This window comes from Delphinus delphis, chromosome 4, assembly GCF_949987515.2.
Source record: "Delphinus delphis chromosome 4, mDelDel1.2, whole genome shotgun sequence".
Classification (NCBI taxonomy): Eukaryota; Metazoa; Chordata; class Mammalia; order Artiodactyla; family Delphinidae; genus Delphinus; species Delphinus delphis.
This window is the reverse complement of record NC_082686.1, coordinates 72,378,938-72,406,912: the sequence shown is the minus strand read 5'-3', so window position 1 is coordinate 72,406,912 and position 27,975 is coordinate 72,378,938. Positions and strand designations below refer to the sequence as shown.

General features: G+C 38.9%; 3 protein-coding genes across 8 annotated transcripts in view; 1 reads left to right on the top strand and 2 right to left on the bottom strand.

Annotated features, from left to right (window-relative positions):
• Window positions 1-257: 257 nt before the first annotated feature.
• On the bottom strand, window positions 258-1,107 carry NCBP2AS2 (NCBP2 antisense 2 (head to head)). Its single transcript, XM_060010892.1, has one exon. The coding sequence runs from the start codon at window positions 1,028-1,030 to the stop codon at window positions 731-733; it is 300 nt and encodes a 99-aa protein (XP_059866875.1). The 5' UTR covers window positions 1,031-1,107; the 3' UTR covers window positions 258-730.
• A 71-nt stretch (window positions 1,108-1,178) lies between these two features.
• NCBP2 (nuclear cap binding protein subunit 2) overlaps window positions 1,179-27,975 on the top strand; it is a 30,135-nt gene continuing 3,338 nt past the window's right edge. The window contains exons 1-5 of one of the 3 annotated variants that reach the window (XM_060010890.1): window positions 1,180-1,338; window positions 3,257-3,438; window positions 6,383-6,521; window positions 7,129-7,196; window positions 8,213-8,766. In XM_060010890.1, the coding sequence (XP_059866873.1) occupies window positions 1,261-1,338; window positions 3,257-3,438; window positions 6,383-6,521; window positions 7,129-7,196; window positions 8,213-8,216 (471 nt within the window). In that variant the 5' untranslated portion in view covers window positions 1,180-1,260 and the 3' untranslated portion in view covers window positions 8,217-8,766. Of the gene's footprint in view, window positions 1,339-3,256; window positions 3,439-6,382; window positions 6,522-7,128; window positions 8,768-27,975 lie in introns of those variants that run through there. The other 2 variants (XM_060010891.1, XM_060010889.1) reach the window with 2 other exon arrangements.
• The window catches only part of SENP5 (SUMO specific peptidase 5), a 41,254-nt gene continuing 22,464 nt past the window's right edge, over window positions 9,186-27,975 (bottom strand). For 2 of the 4 annotated variants that reach the window (XM_060010885.1, XM_060010888.1), the window contains exons 6-10: window positions 26,707-26,784; window positions 17,573-17,710; window positions 14,836-14,919; window positions 13,314-13,364; window positions 9,186-12,520 (exon numbers count right to left, since the gene is read on the bottom strand). In XM_060010885.1, coding sequence (XP_059866868.1) covers window positions 12,410-12,520; window positions 13,314-13,364; window positions 14,836-14,919; window positions 17,573-17,710; window positions 26,707-26,784 — 462 coding nt within the window. In that variant the 3' untranslated portion in view covers window positions 9,186-12,409. Of the gene's footprint in view, window positions 12,521-13,313; window positions 13,365-14,835; window positions 14,920-17,572; window positions 17,711-18,650; window positions 19,129-26,706; window positions 26,785-27,975 lie in introns of those variants that run through there. The other 2 variants (XM_060010886.1, XM_060010887.1) reach the window with 2 other exon arrangements.

Genomic DNA, 27,975 nt, shown 5'->3' with positions numbered 1-27,975 from the left:
ATGCATGTGGCTTAGTTACACCTGTGCAGAACTACAATTATCACACCTTTCTCCAATCACCTTTCCCCACGCTCCCCACGTCTCAGGCCGCCCTGCTTCTTTATTCTTTATCCCCAAAATACCCGAAGCCCCTTGCCTTGGGGAAGACGGATCTGAGACTAGTTCTCCTCCTCCTTTAGCTGCCTTGAGCGTTAACCCTCTCTTTGCTGCAAACCTCTGCATCTCAGCGTTTGGCTTTCTACGCATGGGGCAAAAGAACCTTGTCCAGTAACAATACCCATTTCTCAGCTCACACATTTAATCAGAGGATTTTGGCAATTGCAGGATTGTCTTTTCATCCAGGATCTCCCCTGGAAGTAGTGTCCTGCTATATCAGTGCACAGGCAGCAGCATCCATCACTAGTTTTAGTCCCATTTCAGAGGGCAGACCCTCTTTCCGGTTGTACTTTGGTCCATGGCGCTCTGCCCGCGCGGTGTATCAGGTACCAGTCTTTACTTCTGTCAGGCTTCGGGGGCTTTCCTCATACGCTGTGTCCCGACCGATCACAGGGCTCCCTTCACCAGGGGTGTCGGTATGGCCTGGGCTCTCTGATGAGCGGGACCTCTGTAGGCGGACCATCTGAGTCCGGATTCCAAGCCATGCGTAGTGTCCGGGATGACTTCATAGCGCCGAGGCCGGTGTCGAGCCCGGAAGGGAAAGCAGGCGACCTCGACTCGGCCCGGCCTGGGTTTAGGGGTTTGCTCCCGGGCCCTTCTGGCTACCTGGTGGTGGCCGCGGGCGTTCCCGGAGGCTGCGGCGTAGCTCCTGAATGAAGGTGTCTCTGAAGCGGGCAGCGCGGCAGCCCAGGGAGCCCGCGGTCCCTGCCGCGAGGGCTCGCAGGCGCCGGGCCGCGTCCTGCCCGTGTACCTGGGCCTGCAGCAGTACGAAGGCGGTGAGCTGTGCCGCACGCCGGATGGGCCGCGACTCAGAGAGACGCTCCACCAGCTGCGGGCTGTGCAACAGGGCGGCCAGCAGCCGCCGTAGAATCATCCTCGGAGCGTCCCGGAATCCAGAGCACGCCGCTCTCACTTCTGATCGGCGACGCCTGACTACGGACCACCTCTGCGCCGGCGCCGCCGGATGACGACACTGCCGCGCTGGGATTGGAGCACGGGATTAAGACTTTTCACAGCGGCCTCCGAGCGTTTCCGGTTCCGCTACCGCCGGGGCGGCTTCGTTTTTCTCGCAGTGGCGGCGTCCTCGACCGAAATCTGTGCGTTATGTCGGGTGGCCTCCTGAAGGCGCTGCGCAGCGACTCCTACGTCGAGCTGAGCCAGTACCGGGACCAGCACTTCCGGGTGAGGCAAGCGGGGCAGCGAGAAGGGGAGGCCCCGGGCCAGAAGGCTGAGAATTGGTTTGCTCTTGTCTCATTGTGTCGTCTCCCATTCCCTGGTATCCCGAAACGCGAAGGGAAGCCTCGGTGCCTGCTGTGGAATGGATTCTGAAAGGGCGTTTGGATATCACTGAATCCTCTTCTCTCGTAGGCAGGGAATTTGAGGCTCGCTCTCACATTCCCTAGCAGCCGCTGCCTGATCCCCGGGGCAGTGCAGACGGGCGGCAGTAGTACTGGCGTCTCAGGTTTTCCCGAACGGTGCGGCGGGAAGGTGACTTTATGATGAGGGAAAGCGGTGTCTTTTTGACACGTGGAGCATGTGGAGGCGCCATCCTGACCCAGATACCGGGGCTTTTAATTATTTTTAAATTTTCAGTTACATCAGCCAAACTGCGCTTTGGCGTTTCGCGTCCTCTCCTTGGGCTAAACGGCCCTCCACAAGTTGTACGTGGTGAGTGGCAGACACAGTTGAGCCCTGCCTCCACTTTTAGGGAGCCCTTGGAGTGTAGAGGGGGGACCAGCATGTTAAGTGTCTGGATGTCAAGATCGGAGAACTGCTGGGTTTCAGAAGAGGGAAATTTTCGTTTGGCCCACGTCACAGCAGATTCTGTGGAAAAGGGGGAGGCTACAGCTATTAAAGGTGGGTTCTTCAGTATCAGCAAAGGCGGGGATGGGGTGGAGGTGACTGACACTCATTAACTAGTGGTTGTTTAGTAAATTTGTATTGAGTGCTGTTGCTGAAGCCTTCTGCTAAACCTTAGAGAGGGAAGACAGTTTCCACACCCTAAGACTTCATAATCCTCTAGGGATTATGGGATTGTAAATGGAAGGACTATAAATGTACAGATTTACAATGGAGGTAAGTGATCATAATCTAGGCAGAAATGATGAGTGGAAAGGGAGGGGCTGTGAGGATTCAGAAAATTCCCTGTGACGGGGAAAGGAGGGGTCACATACAGAAGAAGGTAGGTGTGGAGAATGTTTAAAATGCATTAGTAGGGTAGGGAAATGGAAATTTGAGGTCAAATTGAGAAGGATCTTAGATTTTCACGCAGTCAACTGTTTTTAAATGCTTACTGTATGCCAGGCATGATTTTTCATTCTATCACTTTTACAGGTCTCATTACTTTAGAAAGTTCCACATCATAACCATCCTGAATTTCAAGCATCCTGCAAGATTAAAACAGTGAAAGGATTCAACTTTTGCTGTTGTTTATCTCTGCAGTCTAAAGCCTATAGCTTCATTTAGATAGTAGTAAGATACTGTCTTGTAGAATTTCTACAGTGTTTCCTGAATGGGATCCACATTATTATCGTACCTTAAATAAGTACTTATACCAGTTGTCCTAAACTGTAGGCTGTTTGGTGGGACATGACTTGTATGTGTGAGAAAAGAAGGAAAAAGGAAAATGCTTCTTGACCATAATTTTAACAAATCAGTAACAGCAGTGATAAAGTGAATCTACTTTATTTAATGTCTCATTCCAGAGTCCTGGAAAACCTATTTTTAATGTATCGTTAAAATGACTCTTGTCCTGTGAACTTTTAAGGAAGTATGGGATTGGGGATAAGACTGGGTTTGGATTCCAGCTACAACTACTGATTATATGTGTGACCCTGGACAAGCTACTTAACTGTCTTCCCTCAGGTAGAATGAGGATAATAAATTAGGACCTACTTCATTCAACTCTGAGAATTAAATGAGACTTCCATACATGGAGATCTGACTTGCAGTCCCTTGATTCTCCCTAGAGGCAGACATATTACCTGTTTCTTGTGTGTGGTATCCATGTATATTCATGCTTTTAAAAAATATAACTTGGAGCATACGCTTCACATTGTTTTGTGCCTTTCTTTTTTCACTTTGCTCTTGGAAATTCTAGGGTGACAATGAAGAACAGGAAAAATTGCTGAAGAAAAGCTGTACATTGTATGTTGGAAATCTTTCCTTTTATACAACTGAAGAACAAATCTATGAACTCTTCAGCAAAAGTGGTGACATAAAGAAAATCATCATGGGCCTGGATAAAATGAAGAAAACAGCATGTGGGTTCTGCTTTGTGGAGTATCCTTCCTGTATGTTTGATGTAGCTGTTGGCCAGAGGTGGGGCCCAGAGTGGCTGGTACCCTATTTTACAAGATGAGTGAGGATATTCATTGATTAGCATCCCTACACTTATCTCTGCCTCTCCTTCCTTCTGTCCAGTGTGCCTATACTCTTACACTGGGAAAGCTATTAACATTAACATTCTTTCTGAAATCCATTTTTTCATAGTTGATTAAGAAAAATAATCTTTGAAAATGTATATGCTTATGGTGTTTCAAAATGTCCAGAGCATAGTGAAAATGAAAGCCCTATACCATTCTAAGTCCAGAGACAATCAGTTACGAGTCTCGTGGGTCTTTCCAGAAGTAATCCTATGGATGTGTGGTAGCGTACTGCATGCACTCATTTTTTTTTCACCTATCTTAGAAATTGCTTCATGTTAGCATATGTAGATCTACCTCTTTTTAAAACAACTGTATAGTATTTCATTATGTAGATGTATATAGCTTGATTTTATAGGTCAAAACCAAAGCTATATTTACTTGTGACCATGTATTCTCTCCCTGGAAACTCCAAATATTGGACCTTCTGGATTTATCCTTTGATGTTTTGTTTTTTAACTAATATTTTTCGGTCATTTTGTTCGAGAAATTTTCCAGACCTGATCTACCGTGTCTTGAATTTTCTTTTCTGTGCCCTGAATTGTTTCTTTTGGTTGTATTTATGCCGTAAAATTTCCTTCAGTTTCTGGTGATCCCTGGATTTCTGATCATAATTAGGGGAAAAAAGACTATGTGGATCTAGGCGGAACTACTTTTTAAAATAATTAATTAATTAATTAATTTGGCTGCGCCGGGTCTTAGTTGCAGCACACGATTCGTTGCTGCTCTAGTTCCCTGACCAGGGATCAAACCCGGGCCCCTTGCGCTCGGAGCGCAGAGTCTTAACCACTATACCATTAGGGAAGTCCCCAGGCAGAACTTCTTAAGTTGCTGCCTTGCCTTTGGGACATGTGGGTTTCTCAAATGCTAGAACGAAAAGGGATTTTATTTGGCTTGCTAATGTTAAAGACAATGCCCTAGTTCCTCCAGACAGTTCAGATCCCTATCATTTTACTTTTATTTGCCTGGGATTAAATGCCTTTCTGTTAACAGGTCTTTTCCCCACATAGACACCTTTAATTAAACCCTATATGCAGCCTCACTTGTTATTCAACTTGGAATTAAGAGCCTCCTGGGGGCTTTCCTGGTGGCGCAGTGGTTGAGAGTCCGCCTGCCAATGCAGGGGTTCGTGCCCTGGTCCGGGAGGATGCCACATGCCACGGAGTGGCTAGGCCCGTGAGCCATGGCCGCTGAGCCTGCTCGTCCGGAGCCTGTGCTCCGCAACGGGAGAGGCAACAACAGTGAGAGGCCCGGGTACCAAAAAAAAAAAAAGCCTCCTGGGCTTGCTGTCTCCTTTAAGCCCTTTCAAGGGTATTTCGCACTGTGACTTTGTTTCATCCACTAGTACTCTTCACCTTCTGTTGAATCTCTAGTCTGCTTATGGTCTCTTCTCCTCTTTGTATACGTGTTTCTTTTCTGTTTTAATGGGGGCCTTGAGAAGTAAAGAAGAGAAAACGTGCTCTATCAGCTTGAACCAGAAGCCCCACTTTTTTAAAAATATGTATATTTATTTATTTATTTATTTTTTGGCTGCGTTGGGTCTTCATTGCTGTGCCCGGGCTTTCTCTAGTTGCAGCAAGCAGGGGCTACTCTTCGTTGCGGTGCGCGGGCTTCTCATTGCGGTGGCTTCTCCCGTTGCGGAGCACGGGCTCTCGGCGCATGGGATTCAGTAGTTGTGGCTCGTGGGCTCTAGGGTGCAGGCTCAGTAGTTGTGGCGCATGGGCTTAGTTACTCTGCAGCATGTGGGATCTTCTTGGACCAGGGATTGAACCCGTGTCCCCTGCATTGGCAGGCGGATTCTTAACCACTGCGCCACCAGGGAAGTCCCAGAAGCCCCACTTTTGATTTCGGTATCTGATTTCTGGATTCTGCAAGCTTTTCCCACTCTTCCTTCAGATACGAGGGACGAGTGCCTAGGTTTTACTTTTGCCTCTGGTGGCAATAGAGGAACTGTAAAATAGTTCACGGGGGACAGAAAAGGCAAAGAAAATACTAGATAATAACCAGTCTCTAAGAACTGGAGTGTTTTTGCATCTGCCTTGAAGGTCAGAGATCAACAATCATGATGGCAAATACCTGAAAGGCTACCGTTCATTGTTAGTGTTTTTTTCCTCAGTTTGCCCTTTAGCATTCATTTCATTCAACAAAAAATTATTGAATGCCCACTGTGTGCTAGGCATTGTGTAGATGCTGACACTGGAATTTCAGTGTTTCCCTACCTGTGTAATTAAAGACAAGGGGGAAAAGTCCAGATCAGTATTTCCTAAACCCAGCTAATGATCATAAGTATTACTTACAGAGATTTTTTTTTTTTAATAGCACCCCAAAGACAGATTTAGTAGATCTGATTTGGAACTACTAATGTGAGTGATATTTTGAGTGTTTCCTTCTAATGAAATGCAATGGCAATTCATATGTACCGTGACCTCTTTGTAAGGTTCTTGAATATACAGCTTCATATTCAGGGAACCCAAAGATGCTGTTTTCTTGGATAACAGTTCATGGTTAAAACCTGCACTGAACATATTTTATATTTTGCAAACCAAAATATGGAGACAGTGGAACCAGATACTTAACAGGATTATCAAAAAAATCATCAGTGTAGCCACGGATAAGTGTCATTTTTGACTGCTTCTGGACCAATCTCAAACAGGCCTGTGCAAGACAAATTATTGTCTTTGAACTCCATCTGGTTGGATTAGTTTTTGTACTTTTTCTTAACTCAGCTTCATTTAGATGTTGCTTCCTCTGTTTACAAAAATATCTGGAGAAATGCTAATTCCTTAATAATTATAATTAAGATACTATTTAAGAGCAGATGCAGAAAATGCCATGCGGTACATAAATGGAACTCGTCTGGATGACCGGATCATTCGCACAGACTGGGACGCAGGCTTTAAGGAGGGCAGGCAGTATGGCCGTGGGCGTTCTGGGGGCCAGGTATGCAGAAAGGTTCTCTGGGTTCAGCCTTTGCCTGGGATTCCAGTCCTAAATGACAAGTGTTTTGTCAATTTGTATTTGCTCTTTTGAAAATAACTTTGTGCTTATAACCTTGGCTTGAAGTGAATCTGAAAACCACCCATTGGGGTTGGTAAATTATTTTTATACTTGATCTTAGCCAAAAGGCTGAGAAGTGATGATAAATTATTTTTAAAAACCATTAAGTAGTATATTATCTACATCACAAGCAACCATTAATTGGACTTCTGCTAGGGGCTAAATGTTCTCCACCTGCCAAGAGTGTTGAACAAAAACAAAATGCAGTAAAATGACTTTTACATTGTTATTTTAAAATAGCTTATTCTTTGCAACGTGCTATCTTTGAATGCTGAGTATGAACCTGGTGTTTGGTAAAACACCATTAGGTAGTCTTAAATAATTTTGCAGGGCAGTTGAGCTATATTATCAGTTGCTTAAAATTATGCTCTGTTCTGCTTGAAATGTTCACATCATGACACCTGAAAAGGCGTAGTTATTTGACACATTTTAGGAAGCATGTTTGTTACACTCATCTTCTCTATACTGTAACATGTTCTTTTCAATTAAGGTGCGAGATGAGTATCGTCAGGACTACGATGCTGGGAGAGGAGGTTATGGAAAACTGGCCCAAAACCAGTGAGTGGTGAGAGCCCCGTCATGAAACACTCACTCCTTTGGCCTGTTGAATTTGATGTGCATTCCCAAGGTCTGCGAACCTGCCTATTTTTACCAAGCTTTATTTAATGTCTCTACTGAGCTGGAAGGCTCTTCATGGTTTTCCACTTAAAAACTTATTAAAGGACAGAATCCAAAAGAATGCCTTTAATTCTATAGTCTTAACATCTTGGTTGTGTGTCAGATTACCAGAATGATTTCTGTTACCAGGTCAAAAATTGTGTTTCTTAGCAACAGACTTCATGTGTTATGTTGCTCTATCAGCCAAAACACACTTCTTTTAGGAAGAATGGAAAAAAAATTTTTAAGTGTTTACCATGTTTGCATCTAAGTAGGTTTATGGTCTACCGTGGGGCCTGGAATTACTATTTTTATAATTTTAAGTTTGCATGAGATAAAGTTTAATAAGTGGAGTTTTGCTGTGTAATGTAGCTTTACTCTAAATTAGAAATAGATTTTGATAACTGAATTTTTTTCTATGTTGAATTTTAACCTCTAAAGGCAAACTTAGAGTCAAGGGAACTTCCTAAATAGTTGGGTAAGCCTTAGACAGTCGCAGGGGACACCACTTCTTATGTGCTTTTTATATCAGGAAATTAGGTCAGGACTTGAAGGGTATTTACTAAACACATTTTTCAAAATACGTTTTCGCTAACGCTAAAAAAACCAAGGGTCTGTATTAGAGGGAACCTCAACTACTCTAAGGGCAAGGGGGGGACGCTGTCAGTAGGAAATGGGGAGGAAATATCAGGAGATGTGAGTTAAACCAGTGCCTTGACATGATGAAGGTTGTTAGAGCCAGCAGATCTATATTTTTCATTTTCAAACTGATCTTGGGAATTGAGTGGGGTTGTTTGTTTTGTTTTTTAAAAAAAGAGCTTAAAGATCAAGAGAATACTTAACAAAATCAGAAATGCTTCCCTCGGGAAATGTTTTGGCTCATTCTCATACTGAAGTCTGTCTTGTTTTTTCCCTAGCTAACTGTGCTGAGTTTCAGAGCCTGGGTAGTGAGCTGGTGGTCTCTACAGAGAAGGCAGTCTGGAGGATTTATTTTGCATTTGTAAGGCAAGAGAGAATTTCTCTAATATTATGTGAACTATTGCTCATTTTAAACTGGTAGTCTAGTATTTTCCCTGATGTAAGTGATATTTTTTCATCTAGCAACAAAGTATCTCCTAATTTCCAGTAGTTTGTGAAGTTGGGGCTGAAGTATCTCAGTTGAACATCTTTCATGTTACAGTAAGTGTATGTTTTCTCAAATTTAAACTGGCTATTTGAACTTTAAAAGAAAGATATCTCTAAATTAGTTGTATTTAGGAAAACATTTGCAAATATCTAATTTAATGAGGACAAACAATTCATTATTAATTAAAATCTTTTTTACACTGTAGTTAGAATTAATGTATTTTATATTTTGCAGTAAAACGTAACTCAGATTTCTGTAGGCATTAAAACCACAGTGGTTCCTATTTGAATTGTCTTCTGTAACAGATTTCAATAAAATTGGACCAACTTATTGTCTGTGTTTCCTCACCGATAATGACATTGAAGCGGTCTTTACTCTGGAATACATTTTTGGGGGGAAATCTATGAATAGTATGCAGAATTTGCATGTCCATTTTAATTTGACAGTTACTAATATTGCTGGTCACTAGCCACATGTAGCTAATTAACTAAATTAAAACAGTTCCTCAGTCAGTCACATTAGCTACATTTCAGATGCTCAATAGCCACCCGTGGTTAATGGCTGTTGTAGATAATGGAATTTGTAGGATGCCAATACAGAACATTTCCATCATTGCAAAAAATGCTACTAATGGACAGTGTGCGCTGCTTAGAGCCCACACTGGTCACTGTTAATAGATGAGCCTTGTCGTGACTGGTATGTCACTGGGAAAAATTACCAAACAACAGTACATTTTATCCAACACAAGAGAACACACATTTATAAAGGCATTTAGTTTATTTTTCAAAAAAATATTTTTGCTAGAAGGTTTGAGTGATTTTTACATGATCACAATCTTTAAATAATTTTTTTCTAACCAAAAGGTACCATTTAAGTGGACAGCTTGTCTAGATTTGCTTTTGTTAACACCCAAATACAATTAGCACTTCTGATGGCATTCCCTAGGTCTTCTTAATTATCTACAGGCCAGGAGGCAGAGCCTAGCACAAAACAAAGTATGTGCTTTACACCTGCTGATTAGTTCAGTTGCATAACAATTAAGCAGAGCAGGTAATCAGGATATCTAATTCACACTATTAACACACTGGTTCTCGCCTGAAGAGTCTGATTCACCCAGAGCTCCCAATTATTCCTTCTAACCCAGGGAAGTAGTATACCACAACTGCAAAGAAAAGGGGCAGCTCAACTTAGGCTAGTGCTGGCTGTGTCCCAGTTAGGTCTGTTACTTTGTTCCAACTATGAATTCAAGGTGACCAATGTTAATCATATTCAATGATAAGTAGAAAACAAACTGCAAAGCCAAAACAAATGATTTGGGGATTACTGGCAGCAACTGCTGCTTCTCCCTTCCTTAAGTGCATCCCTTCCTTAAGAGAAGGTTGGTTCTCTATGATTCTTGAGTAGAACTTAACTAAAAGTTGAACTAAATCTACATTCATTGCTATAGATTTAACAAAAGGATAAAAGCAACTACAGACTGGTAAATTTGCTGATGGAGAGGACTGAGCAGCTTGTTGAAGGCACATCATAAGCAGCTTTTAGTTTGATAAGGCCTGCCCTCAACCCCAAAAGCATAAGGTCTGCCCACCCTGAGGGCACCCAAACAACTCAGTGCCAAGCTAGTGAGAGTAAAACAATGCCTGTCTCTTCTACCAACAGCCCAGACTGTATTTCCAAAATTTCTGTTGCAAGGAAGCCATTATTGCAAACATCAGGATAAAGGCCATTCTAAACTTAGGGCTTGGGCTAAATAGAGGTTTGCACCTAATCTCAAGATGGGGGGAAGCAACTATGTGTGCTGAAGCAAGTTTCGTGAACAACAGAGAAACATTTTAACCAGACTTAAAATATTTGACATTTAAGCTAAAGCATGCTGGACGATGTACCTCAAGGTGCCCTACTAAACTGGACGTGAAAGGCACCCTGGACTTGGGACAGCTCACCTTAGATTCTCTCTGCCTCCCTGTTAAGAGCATGACCATTTCTCAGAGTGGAGGAAATGGCAACTGAAACTTTGGGCATTAAGATTTTGGCCAGAACACAATTCTGTCTCTTCTGTATGCCTCGTTCTGTCAGAGAGTGAGATACGAGATACGGAGCTCTAAAGTATAAGACATTTTAAATCAATAGTCTAGTTACCCATTACAAAAAAAAAAAAAAAGGCAAATGTCTCACATACAGGTTTGAAAAATCTCATGTTTGTATAATTATGCCTGAAAACCTCAAGAAGACACCCAACCCATTTTGTCACCTTTCCTAATGCTGATACAACCCTACCTGTAGCAGCACAAAGTGCCTCTAATAGCAGTCTTTTTAATGACTTGAAGCACAATAAGAAATACTGACCTGGTTTTATATTATACTAAGGAGTTTGAGTGACTAGGAAAGTGCTGGGGCTGTTTACAATATAAACATTGGTGTTGGTGCTTGGAATGTCTGGGGATGGGAACCCTGCATGTAAACATGTTCTGACTCCACCCTCAACTGCTGGCAGTCAGCCCTACCTTATGGCCAAGTTAAACTGCACATTTTAGCTTTTTATTTTCAACACCTCACACCTAACGAGGCATAAACCAAAGCATCTTCTGCCATTTACTTGGTATTTTTCTGTACAAGCTTCTGAATTTCTTGTATACACGTTTGTTGTTTTTCCTCCCCCAGTTCAGAAAAGATGTAGTTTAACATGCATCTTTCCCTATTTCCTTTCCTTTCCAATATCACAAAACTTTGTTAGATTAAAGATGCAAGATCCATTACTTTAATCCTAATGCAGCCAAGGGTAATAAATCAGGACAGGGCCACTTCTGCCTTCCCCCAGAAGATGAGGTTCATGGAAGCAAAAAAAAGGACTCCTGTGCTAGAGTCTCAGGGTTGGTCAAGCAGAGGCAGATGAGCCCTGCATGCTGTTGAGATCACTAGAGAAATAAGAGGGAAAAAACTCATAACATTTGGTGTACTCCCACAGTTTCATGTCTCCCTTAATACCTTTCCTGTTCTCTCCTCTCCACCCACGTGCAAAATACCTGAAGTCAGTCTTCGGTTTTGAATGTTTATATTTTAAATACCCTTGAAATAGGTATTTGGCAAATCTGAATTTCTTCCATATGGGAAACAATTGCTGTAGAAAGGCTGAATTCTCATTTGTTTGACCACTAGTTTTGACAGATACTAATTTTTTAATGGGTCAAAACCAGAAAAATCCAGGGAATCAGTGTTCCAGCAAAAGCCTTTGTAAGATTAAAGCATTTATTATAAATGCTTCTTAAAACCAAGATTGAAATCTCTCATGTGTGAAGATAAGTGGACCCTCAAGGTCGCTGTCTTTTTCTCATACCTTAATCAACTCTTCCCAAAGCAGGCACTGTGCTTACAAGTGTGCCTCCATAAATAGAACATACCAGTCAGTTTATGGCCACTTCCTTTTCACCCTTCAAAAGGAATGTGACTCACTTGGAGAGGGAAGTCAGTGTAAGGTGCTGCTGGTAAAAATAAAACAGGACTGGCTTTGTCTGAAACCCCTTCTAGCTACCCTTTATGCCCCAAGGAACATCTACTATTCTCAGAGTTACGTTGTATCAAAAACATCCTGCATTTTTATAGGTTCTGGAATTAAAATTTAAACCTGTATTCAGTTCACATCTAACTAAGTTTCAAAAGCTGCACCAAATCTACTAGGCTTTTTTTTTTTTTTAATACTCTGCACTGCATGCTCTGTCTATATGCATGCGTTTGGATAATAAATATTAAATATGGGGGGACACACACACACAGAATCCATAAAATTAAAAATGAAACCAAACTGAACATTAAAAAATAGTACATAGTAACTAGGGAAATGAGTAAGGGCAGAAAATAAATTTGAGGTAACAACAGTGGCCCAACACCACTGATCTGAAATATCTGTAAAAATTCAAATAAGTGTTTGGAGATTCAAGTAACAAACCATCTGCTCCAACTTGGTCAGACTTCCCAGAGTCCCTGCTGAGTTTCAGTCCATGAGCCGGCACTCACACAGCTCCTTGTAAATCCTCTTCCGCACTCGGGGCATGTCTTCTTGGGAAAACTGGAAAGGCTGCTCTAAGGCGAGGCACTTGCAGTACTGCAAAGGTCCCAGAAACACTTAAGTGGCACGTGGAGTTATGTACCAGCCTAATGTATTTTACTAGATGCAGACCTAATAGAATAGGGTCTAAGGCAAATGATAAAGTTTGTTTAAACTCGTAAAAATGTTTTAAAACGTTTACCTCCAAATTATAGTCAATTTTCCAGGCAAGTATATGTCTTGGGATTCTCCCTCCCTCCCCACTCAATACTGTGAAAAGCCATACCGATGAAGGGGCTCCAGTTCTTCTAAAGGTGAAATCTGCTGAGAATGCAGCCAGACCTAACATGGCCTTTAAGTGAGAACTTGAATTTGTTTACAAACGTGAGTCTCATGAGTGAGCCCATCTTCCAAGATCTTCGGATATCTCTAAATTCATGGATTATGTACTATAATTTCCTTCATAAATGTATAACAACTTTTTCAATAGCCCTTTGAGACCTAAGATCTACAGCATGAGAAAGCACAGTGTTTAAATGTGGCCCTTATTTAAAATCTAATTAGGTTTTACTCTGTGGTTAAAGACCACCTACCAATGGTTAGAAAAATATAGTTAATACTACCAATGCCAAGGGTCTATGAAACAGACAAATTCACATCAGTCTCCAATGTGGCTTACCAATAGCCTCTGATAAGACATGGATGATACCAATTATTCATCTTCAGCCTTAGAAGGAAAAGTGTTGTTATCTGTACCTAGTACCTGTATACATCAGAGGGATCCCACTTCTCCCTAAACCCAATAAATTTAATTTATAAATTGTAAATACTGAAAAAACTATTTCTTTACCTGGAGCACAAATACTCCACAGTCACTGTCATTTTTCTGTTGTGGAATACACTACGGGGAAAAACAAAACGATCATTAAAACCAAGTATTCCTCTTCAGATAAGAAAAGCTGTTTTTATGGAAAAATGAGCGAGACAGGAAACTTGTCTGTATCCAAGACAGCTGGTGTGTACCTCTGGTATTCAAAGTGTTTGAGTTTATGGAGGCATCTGGCCATGAAAAGAGCTATCAATCAACCACAACTTAGAACATTTTGCCTAAATATGAGAAGTGGGAAATCAAATAAAATCCTATTTTAAAACTTCCATTTGGATAATTAGTTTTGCTATCAATTCACTGACAATGGAATCAAAATGGAATTGTGGATCAGAGAACGCAGTGCATGGCCTGGACTCTGAATACGTAGTAACAATGCTGCTTGGTAGTCTTCCCTTTTCATCTCGTATTTCACAACTCTGTCCTATTCTTTTAAAGACATGGTAAAGGTAAGCAGTATGTTTTCCAAAGAACTGGTTACTGTACTCTGCCTAAAGTGTTGGAATATGAAAGATCCTGATTAAATTTAGAATACCTGCATATACTACTGGGTAAATTCAGAATATTCACAAGTTCAGTTCTGGTTTGAACTAATATACTAGGTTATTTAAAATACAAAACATAAGTTTAGAAGTTAGCATATAGTACAGTTCAAGGATAAACAAATAAGCCTTGTCCCTTTGGGTTTGGGTTAAAGGTTTATTTCAAGACCCTGCCTTTTTAACAGTGTCTTTGATCCGGATAGACCTGAGTTCAAAGACTTCACTCTGTCAATAGTTTTGATGGCCTTTGGGGAAGCTCACACCTAGGATTCAGCTTTCTCATCTACAATAAAGAGCTTCTTATCCCTAAATGACCTGCCTACCTCACAGACTGTAAGGATCAAATGAGATCATACATAGAAAAACACTATGAAAACAAAGCAGTGCCCATAAAACAGAAGACACTGATATTTGTGACAGGGTTAAAAGGCTAGGCCTGCTCACTCTGCCCCGCATACAGCTTTTATGTCTATGGCCAAACACAGTGCTGCTTCTAGACTGTTCAGACTGAAGCACTCAGGCCACTTGTCTTCCCCAAATGCCTGGAAAGCAGCCCAGTACACTTGCTCCCTTAGTGAATGCAAATAGTCATGTCAGTATTTCTCTGGGTCTACATGAGTCATCTGGAAATAAGAGCCATGAGGCAAGAGGCAGGTGCCACCAAAAAAATTTTTTTTTCCTTTTTTTCAACAGAGCAACTATATCAGCAGCAGCTGCCCCCAGGATGAAATGACTGAATTTATTTGCCCCAGCAGGCAGTGGGAAATCGGGCAGCCAGGTGATGAATACTGAACTGAGGTTTACTCTGAGCTGCCTCCCTGCAGCCTCTAGGCTCTCTATTGGTATCTTCATGATCAGTCTTCATGTGCTTTTAAAGACACCCACCCCTTAGACAATTCCAGCCCCTTGACATGCCTGGGTTTTCATTTTTATCACTTACTTACCTTGGTAACAGCAGTCTGCCAACCCTGAAGAAATTCAGGTCTATTTTTTTCTCTGGCTTCAGTCAGCAAATACTTTCTTATATTCTGGTTAAAAAGAAACCACAACACAGATGCTGTGTTCCATCAGTTGGTGAAAAATGGAACCTGCCCGCAGCAGACAGAAGCAAAGGAGGAGGCTGTGGCCCCACCACTGGGCAGAGTATGCATTAAAGAGTTTAAAGCTGGAACTTGATTTCAGACCTTTTTCAATTTATAGAGTGAAGGACTCAGACCTTCTGTACTGTATGCACTTAGACTGTGGACACTGGTATATGCTTTAATTAGATCTTTTTATGAGATGGTCAGCCTTTTCCAGGAGTAAGTCAACTTGCTGAATTTGAAACTTAAATAAATACTGGCAAAACAAAAAGAAAGCCTTAATTACTGCCAATGCCCAACAAAGGGAAGGAACCCATGGCAGAAATCATTAATAAATGAAATTTAAACATTCTAGCCTTAGATATACTCCATGTTTTTGAGGGCTGCAGGTAAAAGTATCATTCAGCTTCTAGAAAGTGATACTTAAAACCCATCCTGGATACTAAATACAGTCAAGTCCACTGCTGAATTCTCTACCAAGATGAAGCCTACTGAAGTTCCTAATTTTCCCTTATGCCCTCCACCTCTTTGTGTATCTTTCTCTGCCTATCTTTTCTAAGGGTGAAGTCAGAGGTTACATGAATTAAATTAACCCCCTGAAGGTGGAGCAGAAGTATGTATGTACATGTAGAAATACAAGTATGTGTCTGTATATACATACATACATACATACATACATACACGTATCTGCATATTCGTATTTTCTTTCCATATATAGTATCATTCTGCAACTTGCTTTTCCAAACTCAGTATGTCTTGGAGATCTTTCCACGTTAGGACACAAAGATCTACTATATTCTTTTTAACTGCTATGGTCAGTTTAATGTTGTGAATATACTACAGTGTATGTATGTATTTAGCTATTCTGTTAGTAGAGCTAAATTTAGGTTGTTTTGACTTTTCACTATTATCAGTAATGCTGCAATGAACATCCTGGTGTATGCCCCATTCTTGTGTGCATATGCAAGTATTTTTATGTAGTATATACCAAGAAACAGAACTGGTACGTAATATGATATGTGTCTTTTTAATTTATAAGGCACTTAGAATTGCAATTGTTCCCCAAGGGGCTGTATCAATTTATACACTCCACCAGAAATTGAGAGTGCCTGTTTCTTACACCCACTTTAGTAACATCAAACTTTTCCTAACATAATAGGCAAAAAATGGAACCCTGAGGTAGTTTTAATTTGCATTTCCCATATTTCTGGTGAGGCTGAGCATCTCTCCATGTGTTTAATGGCTATTTGCATTTTTCCTAAAAATCATTTATTTTATCCTTTGTCCCTTTCTATTAGATCCTTCTTTTTCTTATTCATTTGTAGTTCTTTTTATATTCTGGATAGTGACTATTATCTATGTCACAAACATTTTCTCCAAATCTATCCCTTTTAACTTTATGACAGACAGAAGTTTTAAATGATGACATGGTCAAATTTATCAATCTGTTCCTTTAGGTCTTTTGCTTTTTTTGGTTCTGTATAAGACCTTCTACACTCTTTGTGTTTTATATTTAGGTCATTATTCCATCTGGAATTTGTTCTTATAAATAGTATGAAACAGAACCTGTATTTTACTTTTCCAAATAGAGAGCTAATTTTCCCAATGGCATATATCGAATAGCCTGTCCGTCCCCAACTTTATTATATACTAAGTTCCCACATATACATGAGCTAGTTCTAGATTCTCTATGCTGTTCCACCAATCCACTTGTCTATTCCTAAACCAATATAATTAAAATAGCTTTAATTTTCAAAACTTTGTGATATGGTTGGACATCTAGTAGACCAAATATTCCTTTGTTCAGTTTTGATCTACTTCAAAACTATTTTAGCTGTTCATGCACATGAATTTTGCAATATGAATTCTAGGATGAGCTTATCAGGTTTCATTCAAAATCCTCCTGGGAAACTGATTAGGACAGAAATTAGTTTATATTAGTTTAGGGAGAATTAATCTCCTTCCGATACTGAGTGTGCCTGTCTTCCCATCTATTCAGATTTCCTTTAAATACTTTAGAGTCTTCATCTCAAAGAATGTCCCCATTTTTTGTTAGAGTATATTCCTGGGTAATTCATGTCTTTGCTACTTTTGAAAATGGAATCTTTCTGTTTTCATTTACATTTTCTAACTGTGCGGGATAATCAGGAAACAAACTGATTTTTCTTGCTTTGTATCCCACCATCTTACTGAACTCTTATTAACTGAACTCTAATATTTTGCCAGCTGATTCTCTTGGCTATAATACACTCTACAGAAGTTATTTTGAAGATACAAGCCAATTTTAGCTCTAAGAGAAACCAAGGAAAATGATTTCTATCCACATTCAAAATGTAGTTTTAAGGGAAAGACAGAAAAAAATCTGATGAAATCCAAAACAGGTCATGTATCTCAGAGAGGGATCCAGATCGTGGACAGCTACCTCTTCCCACCTGGAGATTCCTCTTGTCCTTTTCTCTGCCAACATTTTTGACATGACATGACAGAAAATGATCATCTGTGGTACTGACTTCTGTTGTTCTATCCTAGAGCTGAGATACCATCTGGTCAATCACAAAATAAATGGGGAAAAAAAGCGGGGGGCAGTATATTAACTTACCTCTACACAAAACTTAAAATGAATGCCTTGGGAATCATAAAATGAAATAATTCGATTAGAGAGTGTCACAGTAATGAGAGACCAGTGGACTTCCAGGTGAATAGGAATCAACAGAAGACTCTTTTTAAACAAATCCACCTGATCAAGAAAAGAAAAAGAAATGTAGCCATCACCACAGGCTTTCCAAACCAACAACAAACAGCAGCTTCCATTTACTGACCTTTGACCTGTCCAAGGTCATAAAACTAGGAAGTGGTGAAGCCAGAATCTGAACCCAGATCTTAGTCTAAAGCCCATGTTTGTAACTAGTAAGCTAAAACACACAACAAGAAAATTGAAGATAACAGAAAGCACTGTTTTCCATTTAACCTGCTAAACCTGTGTTTATTAACTACCTAAAATGACTTAGCCCCTTATTTTTAAGCCTAACTTATTTTCTTATATACATATTTGACCTAGAATCAATTCTTATTTAGGAAGGAATTGTGGTATTAGAAAACAACATAGCCTTGCAATATGATCACAGGCTCTGAAGTTAAGTCTGGTCAAGTTCAAATTGTAGCTCTGCCACTTATTGGCCAGATGACTTTGGCAATTTTCATAGCTTCTCTGTGCCTTGATTTCCTCAATTATAAAATACAGATAACAATAGTACCCACCTTATGAAGTTGTTGAGAGTGACAATAAATGTAAAATGCACAAAAGTGTGCTTAGCAAATTATATGTAGCCAATAAATCTTAGCTGTTATTATCACTACCTCAAATCTCTCAGATGTCGAAATTGAGAAAAAGAGCCTTGATAATTCTTCATGTCCTTTACATCCTCACTCACCCTTCATATCGTAATACATATCACTTAAAAATCTAGAAACATTCACTGTACCACTCAAAATCCCAGTTGTGGACTGGATGATAAAGTAGTAGGTACTCAATAAACATTTGTAAAAGAGTGAATGGATTTTTCTCAGGCATTTTTTGTATTTTAGTGATTCCCTGGGTTAAAACAATTACAGGACTATTTTCTTCTTTAATTACTTATTTTATTTTATTTTTGGCTGCGTTGGGTCTTCGTTGCGGTGCACATGCTTCTCATTGCCATGGCTTTTCTTGTTGCGGAGCACAGGCTCTAGGCACAAGGGCTTCAGTAGTTGTAGCATGAGGGCTCAGTAGTTGTGGCTCACAGGCTCTAGAGCACAGGCTCAGTAGTTGTGGCGCATGGGCTTAGTTGCTCTGCGGCATGTGAGACCTTCCTGGATCATGGATCGAACCCGTGTCCCCTACACTGGCAGGTGGGTTCTCAACCACTGCACCACCAGGGAAGTCCCTATAGGGCTACTTTAAACTAGATTCTTAGAAACTATTTCTCAAGCGTTCTTTGCTTTCTGATATTCAGATAATGTCCTGTTCTAGAAGAATCTTCTACCAGTCTACATGACCTTGTAACAAACCACTTCTGCTTTTCAGTTTCTGTATCCATAAACCTGAGAGGTGAGGTGGACAGGAAATACTAAATAGGACATACAATTGGTCCTTTCCAGCTCAAAAATTCTGAGTATCTAAAACAAGAAATCGTATTTAAAATACAGCATTAAATGAGACCAAATTTACATTTTTCTCAAAAAGAAACTTTTTTCTTAATTATAAATCAATTTTAAAATAAAAATTGCGAAATACAGATAAAAGATATATTTCAGTTTGTCTTTCCAGATCTTTTTCTTCTTTTTAATATATTAATGTTCACACACATGCACACACAACCTTATTACATATATGTAATTAAGAATGATGTGTGTGGAGTGACTAAGATAGAAAAATAGAGGATGTGATGATGAAGAGTCTGGTTGTTAACAGGCTTTCTTGGATTGAGAGATAATGTCTAAACAAGACTGAGTTTGGAGCACATTTCTTCAACATGTGTAGGTTAAAGATTTCACTTGTCAGGTGGAGTGTGTGTTGAGACTATGTATTGAGACTTGTGTATGAACAAGAAGGTAGGCACAAAGCCCTCTAGTTATCAGAGGATTTAGCTTCAGGAGAAACGGGGGGTTATCTACTCTAGATGGCAAAGAGCTGGGAGAGGCTCATGGGCTTGGCATGCTAATAAGGTAGAATTAGAAGATGAACTTTCAAAACGCATTGTTTACAAAAATCTTTCTCACTGAACTATGCCCTCTCTGTAGGTATTAAAAAAGTTGGTTTCTCATTTGCATAATAAAGTGGAGAGCTAGTAGTGGGAACTTATCTAATTCAAAGTTGGTACTTAAATTTCTAAGAAAAAAATATCTGAAACAGTAACAAGTTGTATATTGCCAAAAACTACAGGAAAAAATGAAATATAATGCCTTGATTTGGAGATGAAAAGAGCTTCAAATATATAAAGTACTTTAAAATTGTAGAAAATATAGTTCAAAATGATGAAATAAATGCTAAAATAAGAATATGCTACAGCAGGAGGGACAAAAAAAAAAAAAAAAAAAAGAATGATGTGTGTGGTCAATTGTATTACTGATCTCAATTACTTGGTGTCCTCCCTGTAAGGATTATACAGAACTACCTATTACCATGTGGCTTCACTGCCCCTTCCAGCGGGAAAAATGTAGTCATATGATTCACTGTAAAGAGAAATGAATTTATCTCATGACCAAGCTGAAACTTCAAGAGCCATCATGTGGCCCTGAGACTGACATGTCTGAAGATTAGGTGCTGCTCCTTCAGTTTGGGTCCCATTAAAGGAATAAAGATGAGAAAAGACAGGATCATCTCCTTAGATATAGGGAAAAGCATCTGATAAAACTCAACATCCATCTATGATTAAAAGCTCTCAGCAAACTAAGAATAGGAGGGAATTTCCTTAACCTGGTAAAGAGCGTCTACAAAAAACCTACAACTGACATCATAAACAGTAGTGAAAAACTGAATGCTTTCCTCCTAAGATTAGGAACAAGGCAAAGGTGTCCTCTCTCATTACTTTTATTCAACAACGTACTAGAAGTCCTAGCCAGTTCAATAAAGCAAGAAAAAGATGGCATACGATTTGGAAAGGAAAAAATAAAACAGTCATTACTTACAGACATGACTTTCTATGAAATTCTCACAGAATCTACAAAAAAGCTCCTAAAACCAGTGAGTCTGACAAGTCACAGGATACAAGGTCAATTTACAGAAATCAATTGTATTCCTATATACTAACTGCAAACAATTGGAAGATAACGTTTTAAAAATTCTGTTTTTAGCAGTTTCATCAATATGAAACACTTAGGGATACATTAAAAAAAATAAGAGCTCACATGCCACAATTAAGGAGCCCAGCGGCTGCAACTAAGGAGCCTGCAAGTTGCAACTAAGGAGCACATGTGCTGCAACTAAAGGAGCTGGTGAGCCACAACTAAGGATCCCGCCTGCTGCAACTAAGACCCAGCGCAACCACGTAAATAAATAAATAAATACATGCAAGACTGTACACTAAGATTTATAAAATACTGCTGAGAAAAATTAAAGACTCAAATAAATGGAAAATATACCATGTCATGGGCTAGAAGACTTAATACCGTTAAGATGTCCATTCTACCCAAATGAACATACAGATTAAACACAATCCCAATCATAATCCAGCAAGTTTTTTAAAAGTAGAGATTGACAAAATGATTCTAAAATTTATATGAAAATGCAAAAGGACCTAGAATTGCCAAAGCAATCTGGAAAAAGAAGGCTAAAGCTGGACACTTACACTGATTTTAAGACAAACTGTGAAGATAAAGTGATCAAGACAGTGTGGTATTAGCATAAAAACAAAGAGATCGATGCAAGAAAACATAAAGTCCAGAAACAGACCCATACATATGTTGTCCACTGACTTTCTACAAAGATGCCAAAGCAATTAAAGTGGGAAAGAGAAGCCTTTTCAGGAAATGCCAATGGAGGGAAAAAAAAAAAAAGAAACTTGACCCCTACTTTGTATCTTACACAAAAACTGAGATGTACCAGAGATGTAAATGTAAAATCTAAAACTATAAAGCTGTTAGAAGAAAACATATGAGGCAAGTATTTTTTAGACTGGATACAGAAAGCAGAACTATAAAAGAAAAAAGTATGGTAAATTAGATTGCATCAAAATAAAAACCTCCATTCATCAAAACACATGTTTAGGGACTTCCCTGGCGGTCCAGTGGTTAAGACTCCACACTCCCAATGCAAGGGGCACTGGTTCAATCCCTGGTCAGGGAACTAAGATCCCAAATGCCTCACGGTGTGGCCAAAAAAAAAAAAAAAACAAAACACTTGTTTAAGAAATAAGTATAAAAGCCACAGACTGAGAGAAAGCAGTAAAAAAGTATAGATCTGACAAAGGACTTACAACCAGAACTCAATAATAAGCACTTCTTTACTAAAAAACTTTTCATTTTTTAAAAAAATTAATTTATCTATTTTTGGCTGTGTTGGGTCTTCATTGCTGCACGCGGGCTTTCTCTAGTTGCGGCGAGCAGGGGCTACTCTTCATTGCAGTGTGCGGGCTTCTCACTGCAGTGGCTTCTCTTGTTGAGTAGCACGGGTTCTAGGCACGCAGGCTTCAGTAACTGCAGCATGTGGGCTCAGTAGTTGTGGCTTGCGGGCTCTAGAGCGCAAGCTCCGTAGTTGTGGCACATGGGCATAGCTGCCCCGCAGCATGTGGGATCTTCCTGGACCAGGGATCGAACCTGTGTCCCCTGCATTGGCAGGTGGATTCTTAATCACTGCGCCACCAGGGAAGTCCCAAAACTTTTCATTCTTATCATTCACCCATTTTTCTATTGAGTTGGTGAGGTCTTTTTCTTATTGATATGTAGAAGCACTTTATATATTTAAAAAATTAGTTCTGTGATTTGAATTGCAAATATTTTTTCCCAGTTTACTGTTTGTCCTTTTAGGTAATTAATTCTTTTTTTTTTTTTTTTTTTTTTAATGTCATCTGAGCTTTAAGTTGTACACAGAATGGACTTTGCTACTCTGAGATTATTTTTTTAAAGTTCTGCTATGGATTTCCTTTGTACTTCCACTGTTTCACTGTCTTGTTGCATTCAAATCTTTGGTCGTTCTGTAATTTATCTTAATGTAGTCTAATTTAGTGAGTACTTAATTCTTCTTTCATTTTTTCTTTAATAATAATGCATTTATGGCCATTATTTTTTCCTCAAAACAGCTTTCATTATGTTCCATAGTGGTTGGTAAGATGTGTTCCCCTTTCTATCTTTTTCTAGACAGTTTGTATATAATTTCATTTTTTATTTTCTTTTAGACCCAGGGGTCATATCAAGGGTTTATATCTAGTGCAATTTTTTAATTACGTTTTTTTAGTCATCTTTTAGTATTTATTTTTAATTTAACTGAACTGTGATTAAGGAATAGTGTAATAATTTTCTTTGTGGCCAAGTACATGGTCAATTTTTTACAAATGTTCCTTAGATATAGGAATAAATGTATATTCTCTTTTTGAGGGGTATAAAGATCTAGTATATATCTATTAAACCAAAAGCACTGGTTGTATTATTTTTTATTTATGATCTTATTTTTTATCTACTAGATTTGTCCAACTATGAAAGAGGTCTCCCATTATCACTATTTACCAAGGTCTCCTAGCTTTTGTAATCATTGTTATATCTCCTATGTATTGAAGTTTTATCATACAGTGTACTTTTCACCTTAAATTCTACCTCATCTGCTGTTAATACTGCTATTCCTCCTTTTTGCTTGCCACTCCTTTCTTTTGGTTTGCATTTGCCTAGTACCTCTTTACCTGTCACTTTACTTTCAAGCTTTCTTTTTCATATTATTTTATGTTTACTCCTTATACACAGCATATAGCTGGATTTTCTGATTTAACCCAATCTGAGAGGGTCCAGAGGATGGAACAATTTAATTTATTCTATTTAATGAAATGACTCACATATTTATACTTTACTTTATTCCTTCATTCTCATGTTGTTTATTATTCAGGAATTCTTCCATGAGTATATATTTTTCCATGCTATTTACAAGGCATACCTTGTTTTACTGTACTTTGCAGATATTGCATTTTTTATAAATTAAAGGTTTATGGCAACCCTGCATAGATAGTCTATTGGCACCACTTTTCCAACAACATTTGTTTACTTCATGTCTCTGTGTCACATTTTGGTAATTCTTGCAATATTTCAAATTGTTTTATTATTATTTTATTTGTTATGGTTATCTGTGATCAATGATCTTTGATATTACTGCTACAACTCACTGAAGGCTAAGGGGATGGTTAGCATTTTTTTAGCAAAAAAGTATTTTTAATTAAGGTATGCACATTATTTTTTTAGACATAATGCTATTGCAAACATAAGGGACTACAATATAGTGTAAACATAACTTTTATACGCACTGGGAAACCAAAAAATCCAGTGACTCACTTTATTGCAATACTCACTTTATTGTGGTGGTCTGGAACCAAACCTACAATATCTCCAAGGTATACCTGTCTAACCTTTCTCTAATCCATACTACATATGATCATCTTTCCTCAGCTATGTAACTTTTCCTGGTTAAGTGGCATCCTATTATATGTATGTACAGTTTTAATTTGACCAATCCCCTACTAATTAGTTGTCCTCAATTTTTCTAATATAAACACCACCACAGCCCATCCAGTGGCACAAGCCACATACTCAGAAGTCATCTTTCACACTTCCTTCTCCTTCATTCCCATAACCTACTCATCACCAAGTTCTGTTATTTTACTCCCTAGGTCACACTCATATTTGTGTACATCTTCCATCTCTACCATTCTAATTTAAAGTATCATCAATCTGCAGTGGCCTCCTGTTCTACCCACATCAACTTTGCTCCCACACTTGTCCATCTTCTTCAGTGCCACTAGAGTAGACTACAAATTGGATGTCGTCACCTACAACCCTTCAACAGATTCTTACGCATTTAGGATAAAATTCAAAACACAGACCTCAAGACCCTGATCTCTGCATCAGATCCACTTTATGTCACTCTCTTCTTTGCTCTGCATTCCAGCTACACTAGTCTTCTCCCATGCTTCTACCATCACAATATAAAAATGATGACCACTTAATGTGTGTTTATCATGTGCTTAGTGGTTTACATGCATTATCTCATTTAATCCTCACAAGATAAATAAAACTGATATTCCTATTTTATAGATGATGAAACTAAAGATTAAAGGAATTAAGTAATTCACCCAAGGTCTTACAACCAGTTAAGTGGCTGAACCAGGATCTGAACCCCAAAAATCTTATATGTTCCAGTATAATGTTGTAAGTCATAATTCTAGTTATTACTTTAAAATGTATATCTCAGAAATAACTAAATTTCCTTGTCAATTGCATTATTATGAACTTTCATAAAATCTTTAACCATGGTCATTTTTAACTCTTCTGTCATTTACAGACAGTTCTGGGTGTACTCTGATGCTTTTGCAAATATGCTCCTATAAAAGGGTTTCTTTCATCTTCAAGGAATTCATGGAAAAGACTCTGACAAGTACAGGTTTCTGGTCACTGACTATACTGCTGAACTGAATGGATAAGCATTTTCAGAACTCTAATGGAAAACTGATGAACTCATAAAACTGCTAACAAAAGATCAAGATAAAAAAAAATTAATTACATGGGACTGAGTGAACTGATGAGGATGATTATAATTTTTGTGACTTTGTTTGAATAAAAAAAAAAAGTCCCGGGCTTCCCTGGTGGCGCAGTGGTTGAGAGTCCACCTGCCGATGCAGGAGACATGGGTTCGTGCCCCGGTTTGGGAAGATCCCACATGCCGCGGAGCGGCTGGGCCCATGAGCCATGGCCGCTGAGCCTGCGTGTCCGGAGCCTGTGCTCCGCAACGGGAGAGGCCACAGCAGTGAGAGGCCCGCGTACCGCAAAAAAAAAAAAAAAAAAAAAGTCCCAAAGGACTCAGGGGCAAAAAATATACAAATCAATTTTCACTGCAAAGTAAAGGAGCTGTTACAGTGGAGGATTACTGGAGTGAATGTCAATATTATGACATAGTATGAGTGTGTTTCGTGTTTGGTAATTGCAATCATTGTTGCTTTTGTTGTGGTCATCCATTTACAATGCTTGGTGTCTATTTATCTCTTGTAAAAATAAAATACAGTGTGTGTGTGTGTGTGTGTGTGTGTGTGTGTGTGAAAAAAAAAAAAAGGATCTGAACCCAGGTCTGAATCCTGAGTTCATTATATCTATTTCCTCAGATGTGCACTCTTCAACCAAATATAGTTTATCTTGCCACTACTGATGATGCCTTGAACATATTACCTATATAGCAATGTTCAATCAGGTGTTTGTACTTTGCAAAAAATTATTTCCACCCACAACTACGTAAGACAAGACTTACTCCTAACTTCTCTAGCCCATCCGGTATAAAAAGTGAAAAGTTGCAGTATCTCTAGACCTATGACTGTGAATTTTGAACTTGTTGGTAATTTCAAAATATCAAAAATAGTATATAAATAGGCTTTTAAAATAATGTTTCTGACAGTCAATGAATACTGAGAGAAATTAAGGTTGGAAAGTACCTTAGGGATTGCTCTAATTTATCATTTTGTTTTATAAATAAGCAATCTGAAGCCCAAATTAAGTGTCTTATCTAAGTTGTACAGCAAGCTAATAGCAATGTCAGAACCATGAACTTCCAATCCAGTGCTTTCTGTTATAGCAGATTCCAATGAACTGGATAGACTCAAGAATTTTACTAGTGTCTTGTCTTTCAAGCAAAAAGATTCCTTTGCGATGACCTAGGGGGTGGGATACGGAGGGTAGGAGGGAGGCTCAAGAGGGAGGGGATGTGGGGATATATGTATGCATATGGCTGATTCACTTTGTTGTACAACAGAAACTAACACAGTATTGTGAAGCAATTATACTCCAATAAAGATCTATAAAAATAAATAAAATTAAAAACTAAACATAATCAAATGATGATGATAAAAAATAAAAAGCATTCAAAAGAAACAATAAAAAACTTACACTGAAAAGCCTGTTTCTAATTAACATCATAATTGGCAATAAAGTTATCCTTCCACTCAAAGTGGCTTATCATCTGCATTTCAAATTTAGAATAAAAAAGAAATTAAAAAAAAGAAATAAAGAGAATACCTTTTTAGTCCATCTTTTTACTCCATTATATCCTTTGGTTACCAGCTGTCTATGAAAAAAGCTGTTGAAGAAGTGAACCTAGAAAGACATCAAATACAAGCACTCAGGTTATATTAAGCTGTGCCAAGACTTAACTTCACAAGAAAATGGAAATTTTAAAATCCCTGAATGTAAGATGGACCAAAAAATGAGGAAAAGTTTCTTCTTAAAAATAATGACCAAAACATACATTAACCAGTTCAAAGAAGACTGTTTCAAATTTTCATTAGGATGACCTCACAGATGTGGTTGGTCTATAGTCAGAACTGGAATGGGGCAGTAAATAAATTACCTGAATCCAATCAAGTAAAGAAGCAACCTGATAAATCTCATCAAATCAGGTGATAAAGTTGAAATAGGCTACGAAAGAATCAGGTAACAATTACTTTGAACTCAAGGGATGTGGAGTACAAAACTAACCCCATCTGAAGGATGTGGATTTGGAGACTCCTATAGTCATAACAACTATAAAAAGGCTTTAGTATGATCATTTCTAGCACTGAAAAAATTACCCTAGTCGTATGTAGCATCATGTCCTGCATCCTTGGCTTTTTCAAAATTCTGGCTTATAAACGAGTATGAGCTCACCTGAGACGGTAAACATACTACAGTCTTAAAGTGTTCACTCGAACTTTGACTCACTTGAGATGATAAAACTGTTCCCTTAGTGCTGAGGTTCTCAGGGTGTGGTCATCAGACCAGCAGTATCAGCATCACCTGGGAACTTGTTAAAAGGGAAATTCTCAGGCCCCACTCCAGTCCTACTAAAACAGAAACTATGAGGGCAGGGCTCAGCAATCTGGTTTCTGAGGATTCTGATGCACATTTGTTTTGAGAATCACACAGTTTAAGATATTAATAAAAAAGGCTTGTAGTAGCTATCTCTAGACAGTAATCCTCAAACTTTGAGTCCTTCAGAATCTGCAGGGCTTGTTAAAACACAGACTGCTGAGCTCCACCTCCAGTTTCTGATTTAGTAGGTGTCGGTTGGATCCAAAACTCTGCATTCCTAGTAAATTCCCAGGTGATGCTGATGCTGCTGGTTTGGGGACTATACTTTGAGAACCACGGCCTTGGTTAAGTGTCCTTTTCATCCAATGAAGGTTTAGAATTAAATGTAGTGGTAATGAAGGGAAATTATACTCTTGAAATTAATACTTTTATGTTAAAAATCATCTGGTGTTTAAATCTAAACATACAGGTGTATGTTTAGATTTCTGATGATTAAGA

Bases quoted from the DNA above. Each gene is read 5' to 3' on its own strand.
- NCBP2AS2 (XM_060010892.1), bottom strand. From the start codon at position 1,030: ATGATTCTACGGCGGCTGCTGGCCGCCCTGTTGCACAGCCCGCAGCTG.